This window comes from Desmodus rotundus, chromosome 7 (genome assembly GCF_022682495.2).
Source record: "Desmodus rotundus isolate HL8 chromosome 7, HLdesRot8A.1, whole genome shotgun sequence".
In the NCBI taxonomy this organism is placed as follows: Eukaryota; Metazoa; Chordata; class Mammalia; order Chiroptera; family Phyllostomidae; genus Desmodus; species Desmodus rotundus.
In genome coordinates, this window is record NC_071393.1 from 89,210,904 (window position 1) to 89,232,132 (window position 21,229).

The window sequence follows — 21,229 nt, forward strand, 5'->3', positions numbered from 1 at the left end:
GTTGTAATCATTATGTTTCTAATCTGCAATACTTGGAAAGGAAAGAAAAATTCTTAACTTGGGTGGAGTAACTGGCAGTGACAGCAAAGGATGAGCTATGCTGGAATTATTGATAAGTCTTTTTCTTACAAGTTCACCTTGACTTTAGTGATTTATCTTGGAGGGATAAGTAGACTGCAATTCCTTAACTTCTATGTAAAAGCAGAACAAATGGACTTCAGGAGCGTGACGTGCCTCTCCTCTGTCTGCCTGGGATGCCATCAGCGAAGTTACTCTTTTAAAGATGAGATATTGATAGGTTCAAGAAAAAAAAGGCCAAATTATCTGCTATTCTATAAAGTAAAATTTAAATAATGTGACGTTAAAAAACCCTTTCTGCTATAGTGCCTACCAATTGGAAATGTTATTTCTAGCTGCTAAACTAACCAGTAAGGTTTGCCTTACTTGGCTGAAGAGATTTTAGATACTCTAATTATTCAACATGTCTTCTGAAGGATTTCGTAACTGTAGTTTCTCAAAACAGTGCTGTATTGCATACACTTGAGTGTCCCTAGGAGAAGACTCTTAGCCAGCTCCTAGAACATGGAATCACTCGCCACAGGCGTGAAGCATAAACTAGGGTTAGCAGGAAAGATGAGCCACCCACCAGTGCATGTTTTCTTTACTGTGCACTCGTGTGCAGTAAACAGCACTACCAGGGTTACGCCAGAAGTCAAAAGTAACTCTGAAAACCTTTGCAATAAGGAAACAAAGCAAGAAATACAAGAAAGAAAGTGGGAAAAGTTTCCTGTCTAAATGATATACGTGCACAGACATGATACAAACCCAAAGCTTCTCTATTTCTTTTTATTTTATCCTGGGAGAAGCAAGGATTACTAAGAGACAAAGACAAGGCTAAGACTTATTTTTCAGTTAACAAAGTGCGTGCTCTGTACCCGTTCCACTGCCGTCCCCCAGGTCAATCTTGTGATGCACGTACGTACCAGGTGCCAAGGAAGAAGACCACCTCTGGGAGGCCTTCCCCCGACTTGTCTGTAAACACCGCAGTCAGCCTGGCTAATTTAAAACAAACCTTCAAAGTAACCCTATATATATGGCAATAAGCTAAAGATCATGGGAAATACAATATCTGGCACATAATAATCACTCAATAAATAGTTGTTGAATAAATGTAGCGGAGACACTGCTATTTTGAGGTGAAGGGACGGAACTAACCGCTTGCTGATCCATACGTGAAGAGGCTACCTGCACGCGGCGGTGAGTGTTGTACACCGGCACTCACAAAGCCAGTTTACTAGTGTGGGATTATCTAGCGGAGATACTGCCAGATGAGGCATCCTGAGGCCTCGGTATCTATTCTGTCTTTACCACCGAAATAGTTTTACTCTGTGGTACTGTCATCTAGCTAGGTGAAGTTCACGTACAAAATAGAGACAACGTATGACCTAAATGGGAGACACAGGATGAAATAAGATAATGGGCATAAAAAGTTCTTTGTAAAAGAACTACATAAAGCATTACATAAGCATTACATAAGCGAGATATTAGCATTACATAAGCGAGATATTAGAGAAAGCTCTATGGAGGAGATGGAGATAAATCTGGCTTTGAGAGGTACGCAGACTTCTCAAAAAAAAAGGGAAGGCCCTTCAAGTTAGTAAAACATTAGGGGCAAAGGCAAACAGAGAAAAGAACATCCATGGTGTGATCAAAGAAGACAGAAGCGACTGAGACTAGACGAAATTTTTAAGAATTAAAGATTAGCAAATATAAATATGTTTCAGAAAAATTTCCAGAAAATTCCCAAGTAACTGGTGTCTTAATGCGAGTAAAACAATGATACAAATAACCACTAAACGCACATGTACTATGTATGTGCCAGGATCGGACTGGTCCTCACATCAATCTAGCAGGTAGGAATTATAATGTTTATTTTATATACATAGAAATTGACTAAGAGAACCTGCCCCAAACCACAATATTGTTAGTTAACTAACGGAAGTATAATTCATACCAAATTCTTTCTAGTATGACAAACTGCCTAGAGGCTAAAGCCTAAAGACAAAAGATTTAAGCTTCAAGTCAAAGCCCGAAGACTGGCTTTAAACAAATGCCTATCTATACAAATACACTGCTGATTTACTTGTATTTTTAAAGGCAAATAATAGGATAAATTATGACTTTGAAGTTCACCATTAAAGGACGGGTTAGGGGACTTTTAGACATATCTTGTCTCATAGTTTTGACTTTGGAACCATGCAAATAATTTAAATAATTATAAAATTGGATCAAATTCTCTAATTTTTTATTTTGAAATAATTATACAATCACAAGAAGTTGCAGATTAAATTTTTTTAAAAGCAATACCTAGGAGCCACAGTATTTTTCCCCTCAGTGTTAATAATCAATATACTTAAATTAGAATGTGGCCATTTTGTTAAGCTTATAATACTACAGTTCTGAATTTTTGGTTTCAGGTTTTGGTTGTTGTAAAAATGACATTTTGAATATATTTTAAATTGTAAGAATAAAAGAAAAAAAAGTTTGTTAAAAAAAAAAAAGCTGCCCTGGCTGGTGTGGTTCAGTGGATTTAACGCTGACCTGTGAACCAAAGGGTTGCCAGTTCAATTCCCTATGAGACCCATGCCAGGGTTGTAGGCCAGGTCCCCAGTAGGGGGCTGCACAAGAAGCAACCACACTGAAACCACATTGATGTTTCTCTCCCTCTCCTTCTCCCTCCCTTCCCCTCCAAAATAAATAAATAAAATCTTTTTAAAATATAAAAAATAAAATAATAATATGGGGGGAAAAGATGGAAAGAAAAATCTAAAGATTAAGAGACCTGAATAAGTTATTTCAATCAATCATAATGTATAGATCTTATTTGTATCCAGATTCAAACAAAACCTGTTTTAAAAAAACACTAAAGACAATTAAATATCTGAATACTAACTATACTTGATGAAATAAAAATCTTACATTGGGATAATATAAAAAAATAAGAGTTCTCTTCTAGAGATACATAGTGAGAAATTTTAAGCGAAATACGACGTCCAGGATTTGTTTCACTAATGCAGAAAGGGAAAGTGAATGAAGCAATAAATGAATAAGACCACCCATGAGTTGGTAAGAGCTGAAGCTGGGTGATGGTCCCACACTTTGTAGTGTTCCTTAAGGCACACAGTAAGACCATATAGACACATATTCATTAAGCATGTTTAGAAACAGTAGATCACCATAGGATCTTGGAACATTTATGTTTCTAGATGTTTCACTATAGAGTATTTAGAAAAAGAGGAAAAAAGTCATATTACTTCAGGAGAACTTCTCTGAAGATGTAACTTCTCTATCTTTTGATACAATAAAGTAAAACTTGCCCCTTGATGAGAAATAACTTTTTTCATTATCAGGATGGAATAGGAGCAGGGCCATCTCTAACCCATAAAAATTTGTGAAGTTAGGAAAAGACATCCATTCCTTAAGACATAATAACTATACAGACTATTACGTGAGTGGGGAGCCTTAGACATGATGCCTTCACACAACTCACAACCTGCACACCTACAGGACTGGCCCTTGATGGAAATTTAAAAAGCTAGTTGCCAAAGTATATGACGAGCCCAACTCCACCTTTTTGCAAATTAGTAATCTAGGAAAGGCACTCCCCCAGTACGAGAGTTAATCTCCCTCATCTACTCTTCATCACTCGGAAACGAACATATTTGGAGACAGTGTGGAGGACAAGTCTACAGACTTTCACAGGCCTAACATTTCCTTCCTGGATGACTAAATTGTCAGAAACATTTCTCCCAGAGCTGTAGATCCTCCCCATGGCAATAAACACAGAGAGCCAACATATAGCCTCACCAGCATTGGTGGCTCACCAGCATGTCAGAGGCAAGAAAGCTGCAGGAAAGAAGGCATGACCAGAGACAATGAGCTAATAAGCACCATAAATATAAACCCCACAATACACACTTCTAGTAAATATTACAGTGAGGAAAAAACAGAACTGATCACTATTTTTCCTAACTCTGGTAAACAGAGGGAATCCTTATCTATACTTGAAAATATATTATTTAAAGAGGATACGTAAGATCCAGGCCAGGTAGCTCAGCTGGTTAGAGCATTGTCCCAATATGCCAAGGATGCAGGTTCAATCCCTCGCCAGGACACATACAAGAATCAACAAATGAGTGCATAAATAAGTGGGACAACAAACTGATGTTTCTCTCTCTCCCCTTCCTCTCTCTAAAAATCAACAAAATAAATAGCATACATGAACAAGGGGTTCTTGAGTACAGATAATGTGGAAAAAGACAAAGGATAATTTTAAAAAACACTGCAGAAACTTGAGCTATAAATGTCTCTTTACAACATCTGTAAGTCATGCTTTAAAATGTACATTATATACATCACATATACCAAAAACATACTTTAACACAGAGCAGAAGAGTGGTTATTTTCAACACATGATACACACCCCAAGTAAATTTCTAGATTTTTATTATTTTTATACCAGCCCTATCCTAGGAGTGTTAAATTAACAAAAATTTAAATAAGGCTTTAAATGGGGTTAGTATTTTTAAATGATTTATTTTATATCAAAGTGACAGAAAAAAAATCAAGCAAAATGTGGACTTCCTGCAAGAGTGGTAATCAGAGTTATGTTTTCTAGAAAGGATGGACTGCTTTCATTTTTATTCTGAAAATGGTAGAAAACTTGTTATAATGACTTCCAAATACCTTCGTGGCAACAGAAATTTTGGCTGCCAATTTTAAGTATTTTGCATATAACCACATAAAAAACTTAGCATTAAATTTAAGGCAGTTTTATGAATTAGAGAATTACAAAGTCAAAATAAGATTCCTCTTCCAAGCCCTTCCACCCACAACATCAAATTCATAGGACTAGATGTAAACTTACTTGGGCTGTTAGAAAGGTATCATCTTCACCTTCTTGAGCTTCAATTTCCTAAGTAAAAGGGTACACAATAGCTGCTTTACAAAACATCTGGGTAACATGAGAAGGCTTTTCTGCTACACCCACTACCGCTCGCCCTGTGTTCCAGACAGTGTCTACGATCCCATGGGTACTAAGTCAAAGCTTAACAGTTCAGACTGTATTTTTTGTGCCAACAGAAAATCCGTCACACTGATGAAGAATTAACTACTCTCTTTCTCAAGCCTTTCATTTACCAGGCGAGGTGGAGGAGAAGGGTTCTGGACCCGACTACGCACTGACAGCAGGGACTCCCTAACCCACTGATCTGCTTAACACACACTGTACTAACATCCTGAGAAGCAGAATGAATCATCTACTTCACTCAAAGAATTTTAAAATTATATGCTTTAAATTGTACTTTCATAAGTAACCATCCCACCCATGATAATAACCAATGAAAATGAAAATGAATCATTTATATCTACTAAAGTAGAAAAAAAAAATTATCACCAGGAAATGGTGGCAAGGTCAGAGCCAAATGGGGACACTCATTTGTGCTGGGGCAAAAAACAACTTAAAACTTAAATGTTCAAGGTAAAGGAGTGGATATTAGACACAGAGAAAGCAGTTCAATATTAGTGTAAAACACAGATCATGAAGCTATTATGTGGAAATATATAGAATTTTATGTACAATAAATAGCATGATAACTACTAAGTAAAATATATATATACATGAAAAATAAGCAAAAATCAAAAAGGTCATCTTAGATGACAGGATTCTAGGTGACTATAACTTTAAAAATATATTTTTTGAAAATTCTGAGATTTCCACATTGTGCTAGAAAAAAAACACTTATTATTTAGTACTTAATTTATCTGAGTCATGTTTTAAAAATACTGGCTAAAGACCTGACTTTCGATGTCCTCTTTCTCTATATCTTCTATTGCTTCTGCCTCTATTAATTCATGAGCTCTCTTGTTCTCTTCTGCAGAAAGTAACTCCTTGGAATGCACAGTTTCTTCTTCATTTTCACCAAACTCTTCAGAGTCCTTTAGTTCGTCATTTCCATCTTGTTCGTGTGCCTCTTGATTCTCCAATTCACAGTCCTTTTAATGGTAAGAAAATTTGGTACAACTAGAGGCAAAGTAGTGCATGCTAGCCACCAAACGTCTCTGGTAACTTACATCTCTACGTGTTTTCTATTTTACCATATGTTGACATTATTCCCAAAGTCAAAGTTCAATCACTTTACCTTACATATTATATTAACTATGTCTTTAAAAACAGAGGGAGTCTAACACCAAGGTCATTAAACCACGTATCTGAGTTCCCAAATCTCTACTTCTGAACTACACATGAACTGGATTGCTACTAGAGATGCTCTCAAGTTCCAGTTATTTAATATTTACCAACTGACATCCTAGGAGCTGTCCTAGAAGATATGGCTTCAAAGAAATGACTTGATTTCTCCATGTGCCATACTTTACTTCAACTTCAAAGACCCTGGAAATCATATATTATAAGGTTTATTTCTAACTCATAATAAGGAATCCCAACTGTGATACAAATGTCTGTTCTTCAAAAATACGCAAACAGTTAACTTAAATGTGTTCATTTTAAAATCTATCACTAGGCCACCATGCCAGTCAGGCGGAGGAACTCTGGTTGGGATTACCTCTCTGAGGGAATGTCTGTTTGCCTTTCAAAGTTTATAGGTACAAGGTACTCCAGTAGAAACAAAGAAAGGCAGCAATCTGCTTAGTTTCCTTTTTAACTGCAGAAAAAGGGCTGAAAGCAGTGAGCATTCCTTCCTCCTTTCTTATTCTTATAGTAAATCTAGCAGGCTTAAGAAAAGGTTTCTGAGTTAAAAAGGAAAACGGCAGGGACATGACTACTAATCATGCAGAGCTGAACTTCAGTGAGGGGAGGGAAATTTCTGAGGGGGCGGGCGAGGGAAGAAATACGATAGTTTTGGAATGCGGAGTGCCTGGGGCGCAGGGCCTCTCTAGGATGACCCACCGCACCACGTCTGAGTGAGGGAACGCAGGGGACTGAAAGCGGAGTAGTGATTGTATGTCACAGAGGAAAGGGTGCAAATAAGGAAAAATGAGGTTTAGCCACCGAGGGAAAGTCAGCTACTCTAAAGCGCTAACACTGACCATTTTCCTCACTTAAGAATGGAAGCAATCCCTGTATTACTCAGCCATCTAGGCAATAGGTGATATTGACCCACCCCTACTAGGAATCCCAAACTCAAAATCACCAACTCTGGAAGACAAGGAAAGTATATTAACTTAATGTCTATCAAATAGCTTGCAGATGCTGATACTCCCAAAGTGAAAAAGAAATATAAAAAAGAAATTGAACATATATTTAAATAGGATTAAAAAAAAAAAGCTCTTGCTCTTCTATACGGTATGACCAAGTTCATTGGATAGTACCACAAAGGCACCCTTTGCAGCACATAGTAGAGACAGCACTGGGACGCTGAATAGGAGTCATGTGTCTCCTTGTTAACATTTCAAATGACTATGTTTATGAACTGAAGAACTGAAAGTCAGACATTTACAAATTAAAAGGTTTTTTACTAAGTAACAATGTTTTTCCCGATTATGGAAACTTTTTGCTTAATCACGTACTCACTAGTGAAGACAACTAGAGAAAAATAAGAACAAGGGAACAAACCTAAAGGAAGACATGCCACAAGGAAAACAATACAGAGAGACTGAAGAACTCTTCGAGGATCCAACACAAGCTGATTACAGGCATGCAATCTTCAATTTTAGTGGATGCCCGGGCAAATATTGTCTAAAATTATCTGATTTCAGGGTTAACTCCTCAACCGAACAATTCTGTCTGTCTGTGCCTGCCCTCAAAGTGCGAAGTATGAAGTGTGAGGTGCATGGTCTGTGTGTAACACGGGGAGTGTGGAGACCTAGATGGGAGAAAAGATGGGCAGGTGAATGGACATAAGCTTTCTTCATGGTGGAGCACGCAGGCTCCAGAGACATTAGGACAATATGTATTAACGACACACAGGGAACAAAATACAATGGGGGTGTAAGGGTACAAAACTTAAGAGGAACACTGGTCATTAAATAATTCCTGCAAATGCCACACTACTTAGGACCTAATGATCAGTAAGTAGCTGATCACGTTTCAGTCAACTGAAAACAAAAAAACCCTTAACTACAAGTAAAAGATACTTGGTATACAAAACTGTCACAACCCCATTAAGATTACATACATTATTTTTCTGGCTGGTCAGTTTTAAATGCATTCTTTTTTAGCCAAAAGACCTGAATTATTTATCTTTAAAGCACAAAACAAATTTTTTTAATTTGACCTTTACCACGTAGGAACACAACAGCAATTTTCTCTCTGTTTTAAGGACACATTAATCTAGATTCCGTGTATTATATACAAAAGCTAAATGCAACAGGCAGATGAAGAATAAATGATCAATACCCCTCACTGCAGTACCTTGTCCAGGAACTAACACATCAACTGTTCTGTAGCTGTTCCTCTGGCCCCTATGTCTCAGATTTCTACTTAAAAATCCAGACAAACATTAATTTTAGCTTTATTCTCATTTAACTAAAGATAAAGTTATTTACTATATTTCTCAACTATGAAAATTAATGAGATTGGCAATATTACATAAGTCTCTATATTTTACCTACATACTTCAGTAATGTTCAAGTAAAATGCATGAGTTCATCATGCAAAATGCTAGGCTCAAAATAAACATCTTAACCTGAGTAATTAACACTTTACCTTGACAAAAGCATCATCTTCCACAGAAGCATCTCCACTCAACTCATCTGCTTCCTGTTTTTTACCTGTGAAAGAAGGAAAATGGGCTAACAACCAATACTTAATTACTTTAAGGGCAAAACATCCAGAAGTGTACCCCGTGCTACCACTCTCTACTCCCAATCATCTGACAAAGTCGATGCTGACTGCTTATAAAGCTTATAAACTACCTGCGTATGGCCGCCCCAAACAAAAAAAGCTTTAACAATGTCGCGCTGTTTCACTAAAATGAGCTGTGCAAATAATTAATCCTACAGATGAATCCATCATCTTAACTGACTTGACATATGTAATACATTTTTCTTTCCACTCAAATTCCCTAGCTTCGAGTCTCCCAGAAGTAGCAGAACCTTTCGATGGCATTCTATTAACTGTAGATATAACCAGATTTCTGATAGCTAAGTTCAAGACTCATATCCCCCACCAAAGCCTTACCCCAAGTTCTCAACAAGCTTTCTCTGAAATAAAACTCATGCTTAATCTGTACCTTACAATCCATCAATTGATTATATATTGCCTTGTATTCTCAAGTATATCTTGCTTCACCATTTAGAGAAAAAATTCATTAAGTACAGTGACTGCCTGTATGGTTAGTTCATATTTCTCCAAATACCTACATATAAATAGTTCTGAGCCCCTAACATAATCACTGACTCAACTGATTTAGGCAAGTAGAAATTACTTCATAATGAAAACTGTTAATAGCTTCCAGATAGACCACAGGCCTCTTCAACCCAACCCTCATCTTCAAAACTTTTAACTGGTGGTTCAAACTTTTAAAATGTTCTTCATACCAAAAAACAAACAAAATTTCCACAGAGCCAATGCTAAAAGTTTGTTTTCCAACTAGTCCACAAAAACCTACTTAATAACCCATAATGTATTAGAAATGCTGTTAAAAGCACAGTTGCTGGAAACTCAGTATTTTTTTTTTTAATTTTTTAATTCATTTATTTTGAAATATGCATGAATATTCTTTACTGGACCAACTTATCCCATCATCTAAAACAGAACAGCCACATACCTATTCTCCAGCTTCCGTGACCTCAGGGGAGAGGGTTTGGTGGTGAGGTAACTAGTTAAAAAGTTAGGATCTCTCCCTTTCTCTAGTCTCTTCACCAGCCCTGATCTTCCATCTCCTCCCAATTCCAATGAGTGATAAAAAAGGGAAACGAGACACTGGTCCTTCTGCGCATGTGAAAAACAAGATTAAAAGTGGGGATTTTTCTTCCACCCACTGAGGTAAAAGAGGGCTTGTCCCTGCCCCTGAGGACTTGTGTGAATCAAAGAAAAGTGTGGAGCTTAGGGCACCACTCACTTCCTATTTGGAACGCTGGCGTTCGTATTTTAGGGAAAATACAAATTAGAAGTCACTACAAAAGGAATGACTAAGAAAGTCTGTTCATCAGAAAGTGTTTATTAATCTATTTAAAACTCTTAATAAAGATGTTCTTTCCCCGGGGATTGGGGGTACAGTACCAGGAGTAAAAGAGTGCATTAAATTCTTTCACATTTAGAGAGAGTTCCAAATATAGAAATTTAAAAATGTTACCTTTGGGGAAAAACAAGCTTTTTAAAAATATAGGAACCTTTCTACCCAGTCCAACCTCAACAGACACCACCAAATAACCCACAGATTATTTACTCCTTACAACTGCAAACTACTTTACAGTTTGCAAAGCACTTTTTAAAAAGCTCAATTGATTTTTCCAAGCACCCTGTGGTAATGGGGCAGGTGCTCACAACTTTACAAAAGAGAAGGGAGACTGAGAGGTTAAATAGCTTTCCCAAGGCTAGTTATGTGGCGCTGTCAGAATGGAAGCCAAGGCTTCTCATTTCCAGTCCCAAATTCTTTCCACTACATCTTACTATGACCTACTTAAAGACATTATTCTGGTAAGGAGTGGTTAATTAACTCATTTTTAAAGATATCATCTTTGAAATGGCAGCTCTCAGCAAGACAAACTATGTACACTATGCCCTGTGCATACTCCAGGAAGAATTGCACCCACTTTTGCTTACTTAAAGGAGACTCAAGCTGCGCTCCGGCAACAAAAACAGCGAAGAAACGGCAGCAGTCTCTACCACTGCTTGGCCTGCTTCCACAGTCCAGGCACCAGGAGAAATGCTTTATGTACATTAATTTATCTACTTCGTCCTCATATCTGAAACCATACCCCCATTTCACAAAAAAGGAAACCAATGTTGAAAAGTTATCAGATTACAAAACTAGTAAAGGCAGGGCTGTGATTTAAACCCAGGCCTATTTCCACTCCTCAAAACCCACAAAACCATTAGATCTTCAAGAACCTAAAATGGGCCACTTGTTAAAAAATGTTATCATTTACTGTACACAAAGGTCCTATAGCCACATCTATAAAATTTTTAAATGTGAGACTCTCAGAGATTATTACATAACTTGCCCCATGCCAAACAGGCAACGAGATGCAGAGTTACACAGAAAGGTCCCAAATCACGCTGCCACAGGAAAGCACCGGACATGTAATGTGTCATCAGCTTGTAAACAGAAAAACCGTGAGGACAAGATTTTCATATATACAGTGATGAAACTGTAGTAGTAACCTGATAGGTACACTGAACAATATATATAGCTTTGACTGCTTTCGTAATCTGTTACTTTGGGCTTGTTTTACACATCTGGCATTAAAAACTATATTGAAATCATTCTGTTATGAAAAAGTATCACCCTTCCCCCACACAAAAACATAACTCATATTTTAAAAAGCTCTGATGTTCACCATCCAGCCTAAAGCCTAGTACTATGCAATACAATGAGCAGATACTCAGGTATATATTTCCTGACTGATAACAGTGTGAAGTCCAAGGCTGGATGCTAGTAGTAAACAAGGTCTGGATTTCTATTCAGTCCTCAGTAAAACAAAGAGGTGACATGCCAGTCAAATTAGCATGGTGTGCCTCTCCATCCTCTCAGTATGTACTGTAAACTCCCCACTTTCATATGGTACAAAGTACATCTATGGATTCCTAAGTTTTAGGTCACAGATGAGAAATAAAAAGAAAAACCAAATCCCCCTTTAATTTCAACCAGCAACACCACGTTAGGCACTTTTTTGTGTAGTGAGTAACCATTTAATCCCTATCTCCCATTTAAGCTGTGCTATGAAAGCACTGACCAAATAATCTTTTGTCCTTCCAGGAATCTGTCATGTGCCACAAAAATGTGAACTGGTCCAAAGGACAGTAGCATGACCAGGATGAGGGAGATGACAAAGTTTCATGTAGACTGAAGCCCGACTGTCATACTTGAAGAACAAAACTAGAAAATAAAACTGAGCAGTAAAGATATTCTGAAAAACTAAAACAAAAACGCCCTGGCTGGTGTGGCTCAGTGGATTGAGTGCCGGCCTGCAAATCAAGGGGTCGCCGGTTTCATTCCCAGTCAGGGTACGTGCCTGGGTTGTGGGCCAGGTCCCCAGCTCGGGGTGTATGGGGGGCAACCACACACTGATGCTTCTCTCCCTCTCATTCTCCCTCCCTTCTCCTCTCTAAAAATAAATAAATAAAATCTAAAAAAAAGAAAAGGAAGCAAACGAACTTATCACATCTTACTATCACAGCAGTACCATATGAACCATTTTGAAATTACATAAAATACACTGGAGTTTCTTTGCATTTTAGGGTCTAAAGTAAAATGGCAAAGTAAAAATGCATACAACCACGGGAGGATGACACTAGAAAAATCTCCTCTCTATGCAACTTAAATTTGTGCAGTCCACAAATCCTTAAGGAAACCGCTTTATAAAAATGAATTTTCAGATTTTAGAAGAGTACAATGATATACATACCATTAATTAATCTCAACTTCCCAGGGGCTTCTAAAAGTGTCTTTCAATCATTTACAGAAATATTTGTGCAATGAAATAGATGCATATTCACACCAAATGGGATAAATCAAGAATATAAATAGCCTCAATTTTACCACCAAACTTAGGAAAAAACTTTGTTTCCAGAACTTTTGTATTTCATAATTGTGCTTAAAGGGTTCTGGACTGGCCCTGGCCAGGCAGCTTGGCTGGTTAGGGTGTCAACACAATATGCCAAGGTTGCAGGTTCAATCCCCAGTCAGAGCACATAGAAAAATCAACCAATGAACGCTCGAGTACGTGGAACAACAAACTGATGTGCCTCTCCCTCTCCCCCCCAAAATAAAAACAAAATTTTTTATGTTTAAAAATAAAAGGATTCTGGATTATAAATTGGTTTCCTCCTCCAAAGGCAAATTGGTCCTTAAAAGTTTGCGATTTTCCTTTTCAAGTTCAGAAATACCTCCAAAACAAAACAAAACAACCCCCCCCCTTAATTGAGTAGAATTTTGCCAAAGAAAACATGCCTTGAGTAACTTTCCCCCTTAAACAGTTACACAAACTATGAAATGTAGAAAATATTTAGTCATGAAATTTCTGTTGGAGATGGGGAGAAGATTCAGAATTTAAGCCAAACTGAGTAACATTTAATGTTTCCAGGAACAACCTCTCCTCAACTGCATGCAATATCTTAAAATAATCACAGACGATGCCTTGTGTTAATTGTTTACATATGCGCTTTAGCCTCTTTATTAAACCAATACTTTACTAATGACGTCATTTTTCTGAAAGGCCTTGCACATCGTCTTATACGCAGCAGTCACCCAGCAGGTCACTGTATTACATTTGAGGCCACTACAAAGATAAATCACACTCATCATAATAAATCTGAAAAACACCAAAAGTACGTTTAGAAAAATCTCTAGTTTTGTCATCTAAAGATAGCTAAACTAAACACACACATACACATGTGCATACACACACAGGATATTTAAAAGGCAGCACAATGTACTTTTCTATTCTATCAATAAAAAAAAACACTACTGCTTAGCAGCACTATTGCAAGAATCAAATAAAGCAATGTGAACAATTTTTGAAAACTGTAAAACATACGAAATAATTTGCAAACTGACAGGCAGAGATGAATAGAAATGATGCTGAGTTTCAAGTATAGAGTCAGTGGTTCTTGACTCTGTCTACATGAGAATCACCTGGAGGACTTTTAGAAACTACTGGTGCCTGGACCCCCAATGGAGCAACTGAAACCAAATTTCTGGGCTGGGAGGGGGCGGAGCAGGTGGGCAGGAGCCCGGTATATGTATTTTTAAAAATGCAAATGACTCTAAGGTAGATTGAGAACCATGCATGATGACTGAGCATAAATAACTGAAGAAGAGTGAGAAGATTAGAGGAAAGTTGTTTTCAGATTCCCCAGATTAGAGAAAATAGTACTAGAGAAAATGTAAATTCTACCTACCTTTAACAAAACACTATATACGGTGTGAACCCATTTTAGTTGTTGAAAGGAAAAAAAAAAGATCCTTAAACATAAACCTTTAAGACATGTACATATACAACAAATTCAGATGGTGGAATTACAAGCAATTTTCATTTTTTGTAATCTCTTTATGATCTTATCTTTAAAATGAAAACATTTCACTCTATTATCTGGAAAACAACACTGCCGAGCCAAATGCGAAGTGCTATCCCAGGGTGGCAGGGCTGCAATGGAAGGCTAACCCCTGGAACTGCACACTGCTGAGTGCCTCTTATGTAGAACGTGAGAACTATAGTACAGTTGACTAAATGAATCAGTAAACTCCACAATTAAAACCTAAGCCATTGCGCAACCTCTCCATTAAAGTCCTTTCTGATGCAATCAACTAATAATGATTTCTCTTCCTCTAATTCCTGGACAATTCATAGATTTTTGATGTAAAGTCTGAAGTCCTCTACTCCTAATTCAGAATGCCTCAACAATGAATGACTTGGAATGTTTTAAACTACTAGGAAATTTTACCTGAAAAACAAAACGTTAAAAAAAAAATCTACCTTGACACACACCATATTGATACAATAGCGTAATGATAATAGCTTCCTGATAAATATAATTCACCGTGTACAACTGCACAAGGCAAATATGTGCTTTAATGGCTGAGGTAAAATGGTCTGGTTTTGTAAAATGAAAATGACATACATGCCCTGACTTGGTATAGTTCAGTGGGTTGCGTGTGGTCCTGCAAAGCAGAAGGTTGCCGGTTCCATTGCTGGTCAGGACCACTGCCTAGGATGCAGCCCAGTCCCCACTGGGGATGTGTGCGAGAGGCAACAACCATTCCTCTTGCACATCGATGTTTCTCTCCCTCTCTTTCTCCCTCCCTTTCCCTGTCTCTAAGAATAAAAATATAAAATCTTTAAAAAAAAAAAAAAAAGACATATTAACCCCTGAGGCTGAACAATATTCCAGCAAAAGTTATGAGGCTTTCCACTACAGCCAAGAACCTGGTGAGGAATAAAAAGACGGTGCGTTCATTTACATGTTCTAAAAGTAAAATATACTTTACAAATAACAGTGTTTAAGGAGAAGCCACTACTGCTGCTGAGAAACAGTGAAGACTATTAATCTCTGGTATACAGGCTTTCTACAAAGAAATATGCAATTATATGAGGCCAAATAGAGTTATTTTTAAACGCAATTGTTAAGAAACCCATTACATGGCCCTCAGTAATCATTCGACACATATTTTCTGAGCACCTATTATGCACCAAGCCCTATGCCGGGCATTACAGAGATTAGTGTCAAGAAAAGATTAGGTTCTTACCCTCGTACCAAGCTTCTATCCTAGTGGGTACCCCCAAAATATCTGACAATTCTGTCCCCAAAGACCTTCTCAATATCACCGTTTTGATTAAATTTTCCTTAACATCCAAACATAATGCAGTTAAAAAAACAAAAAAGGGCAAGAGTTACAGTATACTATGATAATATCTTACATTAAATGCATTTTACATGGTTGATTATATTCTTATTTGACATAAATTTTAGAAAGCTTTGCACAGTACACATGCAATTAATTATATTGCCTGTGGCATTGTTCATACAAAATTAGATGTTTGGATAAATCTATTACCCTAAATTACACTTTTCCTATAAGGGAAAAATCAGATTTTATACAGCAAAGTGAGTCTTTTTTTAAGCCTGCATGTATTGCATGCGAGTGTCAACATTAGTTAGTACTGAATTATATACAGGGTCTGGCACATATAATGCCTTTTTTGTTACAAATCTTTTATTACAGAACCATAAGCACGTAACTCTGTAACACAGCAATAACACACTCAAGCACACCATAGGACATTTCAGATGAAACGTTCAATTATCATCCATCCAGTGCGACACGTCCACACACCCTACCGAGCACACTCAGGCGAGCCTTACTTCCGCTGGACCCTGTACAATTCTGAATACGGTACTGATTTACCACATAAAGTAACTTTAGCTGAAGTTCAGAGGTGACTCTAACGTTTGAAAATCCAAGAGAATATAATATGCCACTGCCAGGTGAATCAAAAGAAACTTTAAATCTATAATCTCTAAAACAAGCTAATGAGTTAGGTCTACCTGTTTAACCGCTTTCTTAACACACACCCAAATAATATGATAGTAAATCTCACTGGTGAAGCTTTCTTCTAGGTTACTTATTAAAAGTTCACAGCAAAGGGAATATAAGACTCAGAAAGGGGCCCGGAGTAAAACTCTTATTAAAAAAGGGCAGAGGGGCGGGGCACAAACTGAGGTACAAACTGTTTCACCAAATTAAATGTATGTGAACAGATTTTATAAATGTTGATCATAAATATTAGAACCCACCGCATTATCAGCTTTACAAGTTTGTTGCTTATAAACCTGCATTTTTAAAATAGTGTACGACACACTAAAGAATGAAGATTCCTTTTCCTCTATCTGTCCAAACGTAATCATTTCAACACGAAATTTTTTTAAAGAAATAGTAAACCAGCATTTATAAGAAAATGTGCTTTATATTTCACCTAAGTAATTTTTCCAGACTCACAAAGCTTCTCTCTTGTTTTCTTAACATCATTTAACTTCTATCAAAAGATTTCTTTTCCTGACAAGCTATTATATGTGTCTCGCTGATGTCTGCATGACTGAGTCCAGGTAATTAATCCCTTCCTTTGCTCTTTTCCTTTTCTAATAATCTGTCCTATACTAGTTGAGGGTTTGTAAGTCTTCCTGTTCTTTCCTTATTATATCTAGTTTAGCTAAACAGAAATCACTTTTCTTCTGGCTCTTACCTATACATAATTATCAAATTCCAGAACTATAAAAGAGCCTTACAGACAAATTAGTAAAATGTCTCAACTTTACCAAAAAGAGAACAGACTATTGAAGGAAAAGTGCTATGACCAAGATGACATTACGTTCGAGGTAGGTACTGTTAAGTGAAATGAAATTTGGCAAAAAGTAATGTAGTAATTCGGCAGCTAGACTGAAAACCTGACATCACATTAGTATTTAATTTCTTGAATACTTGCTTTTCAAAATCCATTAACATTGATATTTTAAGAAGTTTTCCATTCAAATTTGATTTCTAGCAATTATTTTTAAAGTTCTTAAAGGTGAAAACAATTTTATTTAAAACATCTTAATTGTAAATTAACTCAAACTAGGTTTGTAGTTTGGGATTTACATTCTGTTCTTTGCAACTCATACAATTTTCAGAACAATGATAAATGAATTCAAGGGGACAAAGACTATCACACGTGTCCCAGAATGAATCTCAGAAAGTACTCAGTAGTAGCCTGCTACAGAGAAATGACTGTTACAACTTTTAATGTAAGGCCACAAGACACCTTAACATCAGAGTTATGGAAAAATTAAAGTTCAAGTATCCTTATAATTCCTATAGAAGAAAAAAATTAACATACTGATTTTATATCTATACTGAAAAACTTAAAATCTTGTAAGATTTATTTTATTAGTTTTATCAGTTTTATTTATAAGCTAAATTTATTTCTAAGGCTAAGATACTGAAATGGGCTATGCAGAGAAATTAAAAGTAGATGAGAATGAATATATCAAAGGACATTTATTTTAGACACTAACATCAAAAATCAGCTCAAATAATGAGACTATGATTAATACATGGTATCTGTCAAACTATTACAATGTGCTACATAAGTATGAGTCGAAATTACTATAAGAAACATAGTTAATTCCTGATGTACTTATTTCTGAATTGTTTATGCTTCCTCATTTTGAAATAGCCTCTGGCTTGCCAGCAGAGGTTCCTCAGAACAAGCTTCTCTAAACACAGGGAAATGTGTATCTCTCAAAGTGCTATATGGAGTCAGTGTTACATTTAAAGTCACAGATCTTCAGGGTAATTTGTTACTTTTCTAAACTCCATTTCCACCTCTGCCATTCCCACCGTATGCCACCCAGAAAATGCTTCTTAGCCCTTTTCAACATCCTTTGGCACAAGTACGGGACTTTTACAGACCTATAAAGACCCAAATGGTGAGATGGCATCAAGATCTGCCTAGACCTAGTATCTCCACAGACTGCTTAAAGTCAAATTTTAATATTCTCTTCTTTTCAACATAAATCCATTCAGTCATTTTACTCTGGTTACAATCAATCAGGTCTATGGCAGACGGAGTAGCAACTGAATCACTTAAAGCAGTAAAGTTAGGTAACAGAATCCAGGATCCAGGCACCCGCATCGTATTCACTCTCTGCCGCTGTCCTTATGGGACGGATGAAAAAAAGTTGTAATTATGCATTCAAGTAAAGATCTCACTTACCAGAACCTTCTAAAAATATCTAAGTCCCAAAATGTTCATTTTAAACCACTTTTACCTATTCCCTGTATCACCATACTTCAAATATATTCTGGCCTAGCTGAAAAATCATAAGATAAAAATCTTTAAGATATCCCTATAACTTAAAACTTTTTTTAAAGCTAACTAATCATGGATTTTCCCTACTTTTTTAGTGTGATTGGTGAGATCTTTGTAAATTTCACTGAAAATTAGAATATATAATATAATGGCAAAAACGCAAGTTTAAGTTCACTAAGTCATACAAAATACTAAACATGAAGGTTATAGAATTTTAATATACTAGAGAAAACAGCAAGGAGCCAAGGTGAAAGATTTGGTAGGAATTCCATCAATACTCTGCCAATTGTGGGGCAAGGTAGGTATGTATTAATTTTGTATTTTATTCTTCGGGTCTTCACAGTATGAAGGAAGAAACATTAATGAAACTTGACATAATTTTTTCAGAAGCAAAAAAGAACTGGTCTCACTTTCAGGTCAGCTTCAGCCAATCTTAAGGGCTACAAGTCATCCAGAGCCTGGCAACAGGAACTTTTCTTCCTTGACCCATGAAGGCAGAGTGCCAGAGGGAAATAGCAAAGAGAGTAGCACTATATAAACAGGGCAAGTGGCACAAGAGCAGAGGCAAGTTATATAACCAAAATATATTTTAAAATATGTTTATAACTCATAACAACCTTTGCCTTTGGTTGGTTTCTTGTTTGGAGTATCAGTTGAAACAGTTAATTCAATATTATCTGGATCGCCTCCTTCCTCTTCAATAGCCTACATTAGAAAGAGAAGTTAATATGCTACACAGTCTATCTAAACTTATTTTATAAAAACGAAATGAAAAAAAAAATCAGCAAACCTCAAGCCTCAAGACCTTAGAATTGCCAGTCATTTCATAAATCGACTTCGAAAGCAGCAATTAAACTACACGAGTAAGAGAAACTTTCAGGAGGAAATTAGCTCTCGAAATCACATGGAGTTTTAAATTCTACCGAGTCGAGATAGTTAAATTATTATCATACTGAACAAAAGTCTAAATATTCTCGATTGCAGAAAAGTTGCTTGCTACGATAATAAATAACTAAAGGGAGCTTTCCTGATTTCCATAATGCAAACTTATTTCTCCTCTACTACAATTCCAACGCTCAAATAAACAGAAAGATAATTGGGGATGAAAAAGCAGATTATTGAGCTGATGCAAACACTGAAATTCCAGCAGAAAACAAACCCTTTCTCTTACCCACCCATCAACTTCCACTACCAATCCCTCCCCAAGATGGGGAGGAAACGGTTGGGCACAATTAAACGGTAACTTCGCAGAAGTCACCAAACTAACCAGTCCCCTCCGAGGTCAAGAAATGCACGCGCTCACCATCGCTAAAGGCTGGGGACCGAGCGCCTCCCGGGTCTACACGATCGCCCTTGGGAGGCCCCGCCGGCCGGCCGCAGCCCTCGCAGCCAGGCGGGGACGGGGACGTCCCAGAGGAGGTAGGGACGCGTTCCGCTGCACCGGTCGGTCCTAGGCGGCTCGCGGGAGGGTCGCAGGCCCAGCCCGGCCCGTGAGGGCGGGGGCGCCGCGGGAGGGTCCTCGTCCACCCCGCAAGCGCGGGTGCCGCCCGGAGCCTCCCCACCGCGCTGTCCCGCGTGCCCAGGCGGCTGCGGACGGCCGGGGCTGCGGCGCAAGGTGGGGTTCCAAGGCGCGGCCTAAGCTCCCCTTCCCGGACCTCGCCTGGCCTCACCTGCTTGAGTCGGGAGATAAGCACAGTCTTGACTCCGGTGATGTCTAAGTTCCGCCGCTTCAGCTCGGACTTAAGATCTATGACCCGTAGATCGGTGATCTTTTTACATTCAGCCTGACCCGAGGCAGGCGAGGCTACCACAGCGCCGGTAGCGGCAGCCATTTTAGGAGAGCAGCGCGCTGCCGAGGCAGCAAGTGAGCTGCAGGGCGGCGGCAGCAGCGCCAGCTTCAACCCAAGCCTGGGCGACAGCCCGAGCCGCTCAGCGCTGTGCACAATGAGCCGCTGGCTCCGCCCCCTTTCCGGCACCCCAGCGCAACCTGCTACCCCAGCCGGCACCCGGATGACAGGCGCGCGTGCGCACTGGCGTGGGTCCCCGGGGCGGGCGCTGGGCGCGCTCCGCCTAGCCGGCGGCGGCCACCTGGGCATTAAGTCCTCTTCCGTGTTTTGGAAGGTCAGGCTGGCTTGTCCAACCGCACAGACGTCCGCCTCGTTGCCGTTCCCCCTCAGCTGCGTTAGCCATTTTCTGGCAACGCCTCCAATCTTGTGCAACAGCAGCAGCAGTGGGTTAGGCACGACACACGGCATGGAGTGTTCGCGTGTTACTCAACAGAGACCAAGAGGCGTGTACGCGTCCCCAACCTCTTCCAGGGAAATACTTTATCAGTTCTTCTAAATAATCTAAAAAATGTGGCTGGTGTGCATTCATGAACTAGGTTTGCCGAGTTCCATAGAGAAGGCCGGAAAGAAATCCTAGGGCAGTTATAAAAATATAAAAAGTGTAAAGGCTATAAACATTCTAAGAATATTAATAGGGCTGGCCTATGTGACATGCCCCACTAGCTATCTCAGGGAAAAACATGCCTTCACCCCAAGGAGGCATAGTTTATCCTGGGGCTACCCTGCTCACTGAACAGGACAACTCCCAATGCATTGGCCTCAACTGGCCATCCTCTCTGGTGGACCTGATGGCTCAACATGAAATGATCACTGAGGAAGTTAGTTTATAAGTACTTCATTACCACTCT

The 21,229-nt window shown here is 38.4% G+C and overlaps 2 protein-coding genes across 7 annotated transcripts in view; one reads left to right on the top strand and one right to left on the bottom strand.

Annotated features, from left to right (window-relative positions):
- The window catches only part of SLTM (SAFB like transcription modulator), a 45,225-nt gene extending 24,739 nt beyond the window's left edge, over window positions 1–20,486 (bottom strand). For 3 of the 6 annotated variants that reach the window (XM_024568502.3, XM_024568503.4, XM_024568501.3), the window contains exons 1-5: window positions 20,205–20,486; window positions 19,152–19,239; window positions 8,726–8,790; window positions 5,857–6,054; window positions 4,928–4,975 (exon numbers count right to left, since the gene is read on the bottom strand). In XM_024568502.3, coding sequence (XP_024424270.1) covers window positions 4,928–4,975; window positions 5,857–6,054; window positions 8,726–8,790; window positions 19,152–19,239; window positions 20,205–20,366 — 561 coding nt within the window. In that variant the 5' untranslated portion in view covers window positions 20,367–20,486. The remainder of the gene's footprint in view (window positions 1–4,927; window positions 4,976–5,856; window positions 6,055–8,725; window positions 8,791–19,151; window positions 19,240–20,204) is intronic. The other 3 variants (XM_045201223.3, XM_045201221.3, XM_045201222.3) reach the window with 2 other exon arrangements.
- Window positions 19,319–21,229, top strand: part of RNF111 (ring finger protein 111) — a 114,751-nt gene continuing 112,840 nt past the window's right edge. Inside the window, exon 1 of the mRNA XM_053928495.1 lies at window positions 19,319–19,953. The gene's annotated coding sequence lies outside the window, so the exon portion shown is untranslated. The remainder of the gene's footprint in view (window positions 19,954–21,229) is intronic.